Source organism: Muscardinus avellanarius (assembly GCF_963383645.1).
Source record: "Muscardinus avellanarius genome assembly, chromosome: 17".
NCBI classification, from domain to species: Eukaryota; Metazoa; Chordata; class Mammalia; order Rodentia; family Gliridae; genus Muscardinus; species Muscardinus avellanarius.
In genome coordinates this window covers 16,760,552-16,772,929 of record NC_137803.1, presented here as the reverse complement: position 1 = coordinate 16,772,929, position 12,378 = coordinate 16,760,552, and the positions used below count along the sequence as shown (strand labels likewise).

General features: G+C 45.9%; 1 protein-coding gene across 1 annotated transcript in view; it reads left to right on the top strand.

Moving 5' to 3' along the window:
- Positions 1-3,006: 3,006 nt before the first annotated feature.
- The window catches only part of LOC308276073 (O-acyltransferase like protein-like), a gene marked incomplete at both ends in the record, with an annotated part of 77,306 nt that continues 67,934 nt past the window's right edge, over positions 3,007-12,378 (top strand). Inside the window, one exon of the mRNA XM_080714676.1 lies at positions 3,007-3,154. Within this exon, the coding sequence (XP_080570802.1) occupies positions 3,007-3,154 (148 nt within the window). The remainder of the gene's footprint in view (positions 3,155-12,378) is intronic.

The window sequence follows — 12,378 nt, the reverse complement described above, 5'->3', positions numbered from 1 at the left end:
TGGTCAGGGTGAGAGAAGCCAGGCTGTCATTAGGGAACCCAGAACCACCTAGGATGCCAGGAGTACCCACACCATGATGGGACCCTGTGCAGCTCATTATCTAGCTGCCCTCCGAATGAGATAGCACGAAAAACAACATTTCTGTGTTGCATATTTCAGAAGGGACATGCAAAGTGTGCACCTTTGGGATAGCTGCAAGATCAATCCCAGGTCAGTCACCTCCCCACCTGTAATGGTTTGAAGTTAGAATGTCCTGAATGGAGATTCCTAGCCCTCAAGGAGAGCAGGCAGCCATGTTGGAGGTGGGGCTTGGTTGCTGTGGGGGGGTGTGATCTGGGGGTGTGGCCCTGGGATTATATAAGGTTCCTCCTTTCCCTGCTCTCCCTCTCTTGTCTCCAGGCTTTATGATGTGAGAGCAGAACCTCGCGCCTTCCTTCTGTCTGCTTCCCACCGTCGTGCCCTGAGCTCCGCAGACCTGGCCCGACATGGACTGAACCTCTGAAATCTCCAGAACTCCAGCAAACAAACCTTCCTTCTTCTACGCTGCGTGTGGTCGGGCTAATTGGGCCACAGCCCTGAGGATGTTGTGAGACACCACCGACCTCCCTCCTGTTTGTTCCTGTGCACCGCTTGCACTCCGGGCCGGGACCTTGGCACTTGTGGGTACCTCTTCTGAAGGCTCCTCCTCCATCGGTCCACATGGCGCTTTTCCTCTGAGCAGGGATCTCCTGCTCGGAGCTTTTCTCACTTCCCACTCAACAGCTCACACTTGCTTTGCTTCTTGCCCTTCTTTCCACAGTGTGATTTTTCTCCCCGGCGCTTAGCCCTGCCTGGCATTCTGTGCCCATCTGCTAACGGTCTGCCGTCCTCTGGACGAATGGTCTGAGCTCTCCCGTGAACTCTGCTCACTTCTGAATCTGCAGTCACCACGGCCTCTCGCGGTGAGAGGGATTTTTCACTTTGTGACCTGATGGTGGCCGGTCCCTATTCTTGTCAGCAAAGACAGATCCATGCTTTCTCAGGCTCATTACCAAATGATAGAAGCCTAATGCCCCTTCCTTCCAACAGCAAGTTAGTTCCCTGAATCCAACAGCTGTAGCATTCACAGCAGCGGCAGCGACTCCTGCTGCCTCTGGGAATAATAAAGGCCTGTTTTCAGGAAAGGAACACATTTTTTCCTGTTGTGTTTTTATGCCCAGCTAACCGCCTTGCACCAAATAACTATCTAAAACATATTTGAAAAATGACTGCGTTTTTTTTTTTTTTAATCTCTTTTCTTTTCTTTCTTTTGTGGTACTGGGGATGGAGCCCAGAGGCATTCTACATATGATCTACACCTCCAGCCTTATTTGATTTTTATTTTGAAACAGGGTATCACTAGGTTGATCAGAGTCTCACTACTTGCTGAGGCTGTTCTTGAACCTGCAATTCTCCTGTCTCAGCCTCCCAGGTACTGGGATTACAGGCATGCCACCACCACAGCCAGCTTCTTTGAGTCTTGAGTAGTCTGAATTTTATTTCTTAGGGGTCAGTGCAAATATTAGAAGGGTCTTGAGCTGTTAATTACCCAAAAGTTAGATTTTTCTTTCTTTCTTCTTTCTTTCTCTCTCTTTCTTTCTTTCTTTCTTTCTTTCTTTCTTTCTTTCTTTCTTTCTTTCTTCTTTCTTTCTTTTCTTTTCTTTCTCTTTTTATTTTTTTTTGGTACTGGTGATTGAAACCAGGGCATTTTTACCTCTGCACTACCCTAACTCTTAATTTTTTTTGAAGCAGGGTCCCACTAAGTTGCTGAGGCTTGCCTCGAATCTGTGATCATCCTGTCTTAGCCTCTCAAGTACTTGTATTCCAGGCATGTACCACCATGTCCAGCTTCATTTTCCTTTTTATTTAGGTACCATTTTAAAACTATTTTAAGTGGTTCTGACTACTAAAGACTAAAATGTGGGTGTGAGTTCTGCTCATAGTACTTTTTTCTCCATTTAACAAAAGATGGGGTATGGTACTGGGGATTGAACCCAGAGGCATTCTACCTCCAGGTTATACTCCCAGCCCAATTTTGTTTCTTATTTAGACAGGGGCTCACTAAGTTGCAGAGGGCCTCAGGCTGGCTTCAAACCTGTGATCCTCTTGTCTCAGCCTCCACAGTACTGGAATTACAAATGTGTACCACCATGCCTGGCTTATCTTTTTTTCCAGGGGCATTCTACCTCCAAGCCACACACCCCCAGCCCTATTTTTTTATTCTTTATTTTGAAACAGGGTCTCACTAAGTAGTTGAGGCTGGCTGTGAACCTGTGATCCTCTTGTCTCAGCCTCCCAAGATTACAAGCGTGCATCACCACACCCGGCTTCCAACCTTTCTTTATATGTGTATGTGTGGTACTGTGCATTGAAGCCAGGGACATTCTACCTCTGAGCTACACCCCCAGCCCTACTTAATTTTTTATTTTGAAACAGTGTCTCACTCAGTTGTGGAGGACCTCTCTAAGTTTCTGAGGCTGGCTTCTAACCTGTGATTCTCCTGTCTTTGCCTCCCAAATACCAGGATTATAAGCAGGCACCACCATTCGTGGCTTTATGCAAACATTCTATAGGTTGGATTTATCGTTGTTCCTGGGCAAAACTCCAATATTGCCATTTAATATCGTCAGTATATTTTTTCAACCCAGAGAGAGGCACCAAGTCATCTAATGAGGGAAAATCTAGCCATATCCATGTTGGGTACAAACGTTAATCTGCATAACTAAAGGAAGCCAGGTGCTCAGCGGCCCTCACGCACACAGCGCGCTATTTTACTTCGCAATAACACTTTCTGTATAAATTGGTTTCCATGGTTTTTTTCATCTTCGCTGCTTTGCAGGTGGCAGGAGAGCTACGGCTCATCTCTCTGCTTGTTAAGGAGGGAACAATGTCACATTTCCTCCCAACACATTAGAGACAAGTGCTTCATAAATATAAGGCCCTTTTCTTAAGAGGGAAGGTTTATCCTGACAGGCTGAGAGATAAAAGATGGTCTCGACTTTATTACTTTGTCTGCTCTCTTTTCAATTTTCTTTTGTTTTTCCTGCAAGAAACATTTCTCTCAAGTGCATGCAAGATACTGATGAATTCCTTTCTGACCTGAGTTCAGCGAAGCCCAAAGAATACGCTCTGAGAAGTAAGTCGCTCCCCTGGCCCGCCCGGTGGGTGAACGCGGGGCAGTCTGAGGTTTGGGCTAAAAGCATTCTAGACAAACTCATGAGAATGAAATTCAGCACCAAATAGGGAAGAGAGGAGAGCCTCAACTTGATGGCTGTGCCAGGAATCAAGGAGGAAGGAGAATTTTTATTGCAGAAAACTCTATCCCCTGTCTAGCCAGAGGAATCTCCTGAGGGCCAAACTCGTAATGAGAAGAGACTTGTTTATACGCTGTGAGGCTGTTTAATATTATTGAAGCTGACAACATTTCACTGTGCCCTGACGTAGCTTGTTTATTTCTTTTTCTAGACATTTAGTCTGCTTTTGATAATGAGTTCTTTATTATGCAGGGGGAAAGTTCCTACCCACGATACATGCAAATGATAGTAGATTGGAAGGCATGTGCCATCACAGGCCCTGGCTCGGGCGACAAGTGAGATCGTAGCCAAACCTCTTTGCGCGTGACTCGCCCGGGTTGCAGGCTGCTGCAATTTTTTTTTTTTTCCTTTTGGTATGTTTTCCAAGTTTATTCTCACAACTCAAGGGACATACCTTCCTGCCAGCAAGGGGCAAGCTGTTCAGACTCATCTTCGGTGGGATAAACTCTCCTTCAGAAACATGATTCATCGTTGTTGCAGATAGAAACTGCCAACATGGAGAGACAAATTCACTCTTTCCAAAGCCAGATAAACTAACAGGGTGATTTCCATTTCCCCTTAGAATGAGTGACCGTTTTGTATTGAAAAACCGCTCAGGAGCACAATGCATCTCATAAAGATAAACGTTTTGATCTAATATAGGTTAACTCGTAATACAGACACATGGTTCTGATTCTACCCTAGCTCAGATGTCCTGCTCCTTAACGAAAATGGCGATGAAATATCATCCGCCCACTCGAGGGCCATCAGTCATTTCCCTCAAGTCTCCTTTTGGAATTGATTCTGTTTTGCTACAGCACTTGGTACTATTGAGGGGGACACTGGGACAAAACCCGGCCAAATAAGCCGGCCAAGAGAAGCCGGAGGGTGCCAGGGTGGGCGCGGGCTTCTGGTGATGAGGTGGCCGTGCTTATTGTCACCGATTGTCACAGCTGTGCCAGCACTCTGACCTTACAAACCACTCTGCTCCTGCATCAACCCCCTTCCCATCTGAAGGAGTCTGAATCGAAAACTGCTCTCTCTCTCTCTCTCTCTCTCTCTCTCTCTCTCTCTCTCTCTCTCTCTCTCAGTTAAAAAAAACCTCCCAAGATTACTGGTTCAAGAAGGAATTGAATGATTACTATAAATGAGATAGATGACTGTTAATTTATTTGGAGAAATAAATACATCCATCTGTAGTTGTTCATGCCCCCCAAATACTTGGACATGTTTTGACATTTTGCCTGAGATTTTTGAGTACAGCCTGTGTTTCTTTTTCTATTTCTTTCTTTCTTTTTTTTTTTTTTTTTTTTTTTGTGGGTCTGGGGATGGAACCCAGGGGCATTTGACCTTTGAGCTATACCCCCTGCCCTATTTTTTATTCTTTATTTTGAAACCAAGTCTCACTGAGTTGCAGAGGGCCTCACTAAGTAGCTGAGGCTGGCTGCGAACCAAGATCCTCCCGAATGCTGGGATTACAAGTGTGGGCCACCATGCCCGGCTACAGCCTGTGTTTCTTTTTTTTTTTTTTTTTTTTTATTGGTGTGTTATATTCATACATCATATTGGGGTAAAAATCTTGTGTGGACATACATGTACACATCACTGATTTAACCTCTACCCAATTCCCACCCCATTCCCTCCCCAACCCTCCCTCCCTTGCTTGGCTTAGTGGTTGACTTTGATATGTTTAAGTACATTGTGTGTCCTAGAGAATTTCCTTCTTCCCCCCTCCCATCCCTTCACTTAGGTTGTCTTGTTTGCTCCTCTATAGGATTTCCTTTTTCATCTAGAGTTCCTCCTATGACCCATTTCTCCTTAGCTTTCACATATTAGGGAAAGCATCTGATTTCTTATTTTTTGTGACTGACTAATCTCACTTAGCATGATGTCCTCCAGTTCCATCCATTTCCCTGAAAATGATATAATTGAGTTTTTTTTAATGGCTGAGTAAAATTCCATTGTGTACTTTTTCCTGACGGTCCTGTGGATGGAAAAACAGGAGTCAGTGCTTAGTACTTTGACAAGGCAGGCGCCCTCCTGAGCCCCTCGAAGTTGTCTCTTTTAGTCCCCAAAACAGCCCTTAGGGACGTTAGGGACGGGGTGGGGTGGGGGAGTTATTATTACTTAGTTTATGAATGAGGAAAGTGAACTATAGACATGTAAATAGCGATAAGGTTTGAGGCCACAGGTCTGATTCTGGAGCCTGCATTTTTGATCATTGCTTAAAATTAGCAAAACAAAAGCCAAAGCAAGAAAACAAGACAGGAACTGGTGGCAAAGCCTGTAATCCCAGCACTTGAGAAGCTGAGACCGGAATCGCAGGATCGAGGATAGCCTCAGCCCTCCACAACTTAGTGTGACCCTGTTTCAAAATGAAATAATAAAAAATAACATAAAATAAATTAGGGCTAGGAGTGTGGCTCGGAGTTAGAATGCCCCGGGGTTTAATCCTCAATTTTACACACAAATAAACAAAAACCTAAAAGAATCAGCAACAAAAAGGAATGAGAACTACATGTATCAATATGGAGGGATCACACAGAAACACTATCAAAAAGGAAAAAAAAAAACAAACAACTTGGGAGGCTGAGACAGGAGGAACGCAGGTTCAAGGCCAGCTTCAGCAACTTAGTGAGACCCTATTACAAAATGAAAAATAAAATGGGGCTGGATATGTAGCTCAGAGGCAGAACACCCCTAGGCTCAATCCCCAGTACAAGGAGAAGGAGGAGGAAGAAGAAATATATGCACAGATGGGAACTGGAGTCATGGCTAGAATAGGAGAAAGACGGATATTTAGAGAGAACGGGCCTGAGAAGGCAGAATGGGTTCCAGGTGCAGGCAGCCAGGGAAGAACCTTCACTGGGAAATTCAGAAATTGCTACAAGTTGGGGCTTGCTTTGTTGTTCTGTTGGCTGTCTAGACTTCAGAACTTGATGGAGACGTTGTTAAGAATGCAAATTGAACCTTAGGATGTGTAATGTCTATAAGCTGGGCATGGGCACGGTAGCACATACCTATAATTCTAGTACTTGGTAGGCTGAGACAGGAGGAACGCAGGTTCAAGGACTGCTTCTTAGCCAGTGCTTGTTTCAAAATAAAAAACACAAAAGGCGGGCCGGGAGTGGTGGCTCACGCTTGTTATCCCCGCGCTTGGGAGGCCGAGACAGGAGGATCACACAGGTTCGAAGCCAGCCTCAGCTACTCAGTGAGGCTCTCAGCAACTTAGTGAGACCCTGTTTCCAAATAAAATATATAAAAAAAAAATAGGTCTGGGAGTATAGCCTGGAGGTGGAAAGCCTCTGGGTTCCACCCCCAGTGCCACTAACCTCCCCCCCACAAAACAAAAACAAAAACACACAAAAGGCTGGGGGTGTATAGCACAGATATAAAATGCCCTTGGGGGCTTGGCGTGGCGGTGCATTCCTGCAAACCTGTCGTCTGGGAAGTTGAGACAGGAGGATCAAGGCCTCCCAAGACCTGCAGTAACTTATCGAGACTTTTGATAAAAAAAAAAAAAATATGCCCTTGGGTTTACTCATCAGTACTTAAAAAGAAGAAAAAAACCCGAGTAATGTCTATAGCCATTATATTACCAATACCTCAGAAAGACAGGGAAATATTCCTCGGTACTCAGAGTGTCCTCCGTTTCCACTCAAACTCCATCGGACATTGCCCATAATGTGGAAACACATGTATGGTTTTAACACATCTTTTTTTGCTTTGCATTTATATTCCTCATTAAGGGGACCAGAAATACCAAACATTTATCTTGGGATTATACGTACTGGTCAACTTAAACCATAGATAGGCGATAGATCCAAGAGGCTGGCAAAAACAAAACAAAAACAACAAAACTCAAACAACAGTAAAACCTTAAACAGCGTCCTGGGAGAATCAATTTGCTATATGTAGACCTTTGACTAAGGCGCACCCTAGATTTCATAACTATTTGGAATTTGCATATGTCGTGGATTGAATCTCGCTCTGAAATCCATCCTTCCTTCCTTCCTTCCTTCCTCCCTTCCTTCCTTCCTTTCCTTTCTCAGTACTGGGGATGGAACCCAGGTTCATTCTACCTCTGAACTCCACCCCCAGCCCTATTTTTTATTCTTTATTTTGAAACAGGGTCTCACTGAGCTGCAGGGGCCTCACTGAGTAGCTGAGGCTGTCCTCCCATCGCGATCCTCCCATCTCAGCAGTTCCTGTATCGCAGCCCTTACCTTGGTATCTCGGCATGTAACTGCATTTGGAGATCGGGTGTTTCTAGGGATGATTAGGATAAAATGGGATGAGCCGAGCAGGCCCTGGACACAGGAGATGTACCTAGAGGAAGGACCTCTTGAGGACACAGCACAGGAGCCGTGGGAAGCCGAGGAGGAGGCTCAGAAGCCCCCTCTGACGACAGCCCCATTTTGGACGGATTGTCCTGCAGAACCAGGAGGCAATGCGTGCCTGTTGTTTGAGGGACCCCTTTTGTGGCACTTTGTCATGGTAGCCGTAGCAAATTAATACTGTGCCGCATGTCCTGTAGAGCCATGTAATTGTGTGTGTGTGTGTGTGTGTGTGTGTGTGTGTGTGTGTTGCTGAGGATTAAACCCAGGGCCATTCTACCTCTGACCTTCACCCCCAGGCCAATTTTCTATTCTTTTTTTTTTTTTTTTTGGTACTGGGGATGGAACCCAGGGGCCTTTGATCCCCATGCTACACCTCCAGACCTAGTTTATTTTATTTTTATTTTTTATTTGTATTTATTTTTTTGGTGGTACTGGGGTTCCTGGAAGCCCTTCTACCTCCGGGTTACACTCCCAGACCTATTTTTATACTTTGTATTTGGAAACAGGGTCTCTCAAGCCAGCGCAGCTGGCTTCGAACCTGTGCGATCCTCCTGTCTCCGCCTCCCAAGTGCGGAGATTACAAGCGTGCGCCACCACGCCTGGCTTTATTTTTTATTCTTTATTTTGAAACAGGGTCTCACTAAGTTGCGGAGGACCTCACTAAGTAGCTGAGGCTGTCCATGAACTGCAATCCTCTTGTCTCAGCCTCCTGAATGCTGGGATCACAGGCGTGCGTCACCACGCCCGGCTCAGACCTATTTTATAGTTTTATTTGGAAACCAGGGTCTCACTAAGTTGCTGCTGAGGCTGGCTTCGAACCTGCAAGCCTGTCTCAGCCTCCCGAGTACTGGGATGACAAGCGTGCGCCACCACGCCTGGCTCCATAGACTTTATAAAACTACACACTTCGTGAGTGTTGTGGGTGGAATTGTGCCTCCCAAAAGATCTGTTGAAGCTGGACATGGTGGCACATGCCTGTCATCCCAGTACTGGTAGACTGAGACAGGAGGATCACAGGTTCAAGGACAGCCTCAGCAATATAGACAGACTCTCAGCAACCCTTCAAGATCCTATTTCAAAAAACAAACAAAAAAAGCCCCAAATCCTAGTAATGGGAGGGGGGGCTGAGACAGAATATCGCAGGTTCAAGGACAGCCTCAGCAAGTACTGAGACTTCAGCCTCGCAAGCCCCTGTTTCAAAATAAAAATAAAATAGGGCTGGGGGTATAGCTTGGAGACAGAATGCCCAGGGGGCTTAATTCCCAGTACCACACACTAAAAATAAATAAATAAATAAATAAATGAAAATAAAAAGGGCTAGAGGTATAGCTTAGAGGTAGAATGCCCCTGGGGTTCAATCCCCAGTAACACACACACACACACACACACACACACACACACACACACACGCGCGCGCGCGCGCGCGCTTGTCAAAACCTTAACCCTTTGGTCTGTACTGATGTGATCTTATTTGGAAATAGGGTCTTTGCAGACAAATTAAGACCAGGGGATTCCAGGGGAGGGCAGGCTCTGACCCAATGACCAGCATCCTTTAGGAGGAAAATTTGGACCGAAACACAGACATATGCCGGGACATCAGAGCGCTGCATCTGGAAGCAAAGGAAAGCCCAACATTGCTGGCAACCAGCAGAAGCACGGAGCAGACCCCGCAGGAGGAGCTGCCCCACCGGCCGCGGTGCCAGGCTCCAAGCGAGAGGGAACACATGTCTATTGTTTAGGCCACCCGCCGCGTGGAGATTTGTTAGGACAGTTCTAGAAAACGAATGCAGGTTGCTGTGACCTCTCCTGCACACGCTCCAGAACCAGAAGCAGGCATTTGTTGCCTGGGATGGAAAAAACGATGCAGTCTATCTCAGGGAGGTGCCGGCCTCCTTTCCCTGGGATGCCCCAGACCCGCGAGGAGTATTTTCCACCGGGCCCCTGGCCGGCTGGAGGCTGGTGTACCGCATCCTAATGGCTCGCCACATCCCCTGGCTCCAAGGACTCCTTCCCGCGTTGCCCACACTTTATTCCTCTGGAAGGAACGCTGGGGCCGGAGGGGATTCTCCTCCTTCACAGGCACCTGCTGGGCTTTCATTTCCTGTTTTCTCCCATCTCATAACAGCCTTGAAATCCTCCCCAGGCAACTAGTTTTTCCTTTCCTTCAGTACTCAGGATTGAACCCAGGGGCGTTCTACCTCCCAGCTACACCCCCGGCTCTATTTTTTAAAATTTATTATTATTATTTTTTTTTATATTTTTGCAGGACTGGGGATGGAACCCAGGGGCATTCTACCTCCGAGCTACACCCCCAGCCCTATTTTTTATTCTTTATTTTGAAACAGGGTCTCACTGAGTTGCAAAGGGCCTCGCTAAGTAGTAGCTGAGGCTGTCCGTGAACCGCGATCCTCCTGTCTCAGCCTCCCGAATGCTGGGATTACAAGAATGCACCACTGTGCCCAGCCATGGGTATCTTTAAAAGGGAGGCAGAAACGGGTGTGGAGGTGTACTCTTGAAATCCCAGTACTTAGGCTGAGATGGGGGGTCTCAGGTTCACAACCAGCCTCAGCAGAATAGGGCGGAATAAAATAGGGCTGAGGTTGTAGCTCAGAGGTAGAATGTTCCTGGGTTCAATTCCCAGTAGCACAAAAAATAAAATGAAATAAGAGGCAGAAGGAGAGGGAGCACATACACACAGAGGCAGAGGTGACCACAGAGGCAGAGACCCATGTGGCCACGTGCCAGGGAGACCAGCAGCCCCCAAAAGTTGTCAGAACCAAAGAGTAAAGTTTCCCCTTGAGCCTCTAGAAGGAATGAGGCCTGCTGACCCCTTGATTTTGTCCCCATGATGCACATTCGGGACTTCTACAGAATTATGAGAAAATAAACTCATTTTGTTTTAAGACATTGAGCTTGTGGGAATCTGTTACAGTCCCGTGAGAAACAAAAATACAAGCTTTTTTGCAAGTCTAAGACTAATAGCTGACCAGATATTAAAAAAAAAAAAGAAAAAAACTGTCAGAAGGTGTTTGTGGAGAGTCTGGCTCAGGAACTCAGATATGAAATTTATAACATTCAAATCTTTCTCAAGGAACCCAGAGCCGGATGGTTAGCATTTACGTGTATGCCATGTACTATCAACTGCAGGGCAAAGATGATCTAATTCTAGTTTAAAAAAAAAAAAATTGGGCCAGGCGTGGTGGTGCACACTTGTACTCCCAGAATTTGGGAGGCTGAGACAGAAGATTGAGGTTCGAGGACAGCCTCAGCTACTACTTAGTGAGGCCCTTTGCAACTCAGTGAGATCCTGTTTCAAAATAAAGAATAAATTATAGGGCTGGGTGTTGCTCGGAGATAGAATGCTCCTGGGTTTCATCCCCAATACAAAAAATAAAAAATAAAAAAATCTTCATCGTGGCTGGGCATGACATGACGGCACATGCCTGTAATCCTAGTATTTAGGAGGCTGAGACAGGAAGATTGCAGGTTCAAGCCAGCCTCAGCAACCTAGCGAGACTGTTAGCAACCTAGCGAGACCCTGTTTCCAAACAAAAAATAAAAAGGGTTGAGTGTGTAGCTCAGAGATAAAATGCTCCTGGGTTCAGTCCTCAGGACCGACCCCACTCCCACTCCCAACACGCACAAAATCTCCATTGTAACAAAATCTGGCAGATACTTACTGAATGTCTTCTGTTAATGCTCAGGGTAATCATTTCTTGCAGGATTTGTTTCTGACATAGAATTCCAGAAACTTCTGCTGCTTTTAATGTCTTAGTGGAAGTGCATCACAATTTATTTGTTTATTCTGCTGGGGATGAGATCCTGGACATTGTGCATGCTAGCCAAGTGCTTTACTACTGAGCCACAACCCCAGCCCTCATCACATTAAGAAAAGAAGAAGAAAAAGAAAGAAAGAAAAAATACTTGAGTTAGGCACATACGTGTAATCCCAGTACTTGGGAGACTGAAACAGGAGGATCGTGGGTTTGTAGCCAGCCTCAGCAACCTTGTGAGGCCCTCTGCCGCTTAGCAAGACCCTGTTTCAAAATAAAAAAATAAAACTAGGATGGGGGTATAGCTAGGAGGTAGAATGCCCCTGGGTTCAATCCCTAGTACCAAAAAAATGTGTGTGTGTGTGTGTGTGTGTGTGTGTGTGTGTGTGTGTGTGTGTGTTGGGGATTGAACCCAGGGGCATGCTATTACTGAGCAACATATACCCAAGTCCCCCCTACCTTTTTATGTCGTATGGAGAGTAAACCCAAGAGCTCTCACTAGTGCATTAACTCCTGGCCCTTTTTGTTTAGGAACCGGGTCTTGCCAACTTGCTGACTTGCTGAGGTCTCCCTAAATTGCCAAGGCTGGCCTCGAACCTGGGATCCTCCTGTCAGCCTTTCAAGTTCCAAGATTACAAGTGTGCCTCACCGGGCCCAGCTCAACTGTGCATTTTAAAAGCTGCCTATCATTGCCACCACAGGAGAAAGGTTTGTCTGACAATTAGCCCAGCAGAATTGAAACAAGTTGTTTTTAATCTTTTGAAAATGAAAATCTGGAACAACTGCCGTGTGATTTGAAGTAGCAGGTGTGCTAGCCGTGAGTTTAGTCTATCCCTCCCTCCCTGACAACCACAACACACTTTGATTCAGATGGTGCTCGTGCCCTGGTATCCCTTAGTTTCTTGACAGATATTATTTAGGCTTGAGGCTAGAAAAGGGCAGCTTGTCCCATTT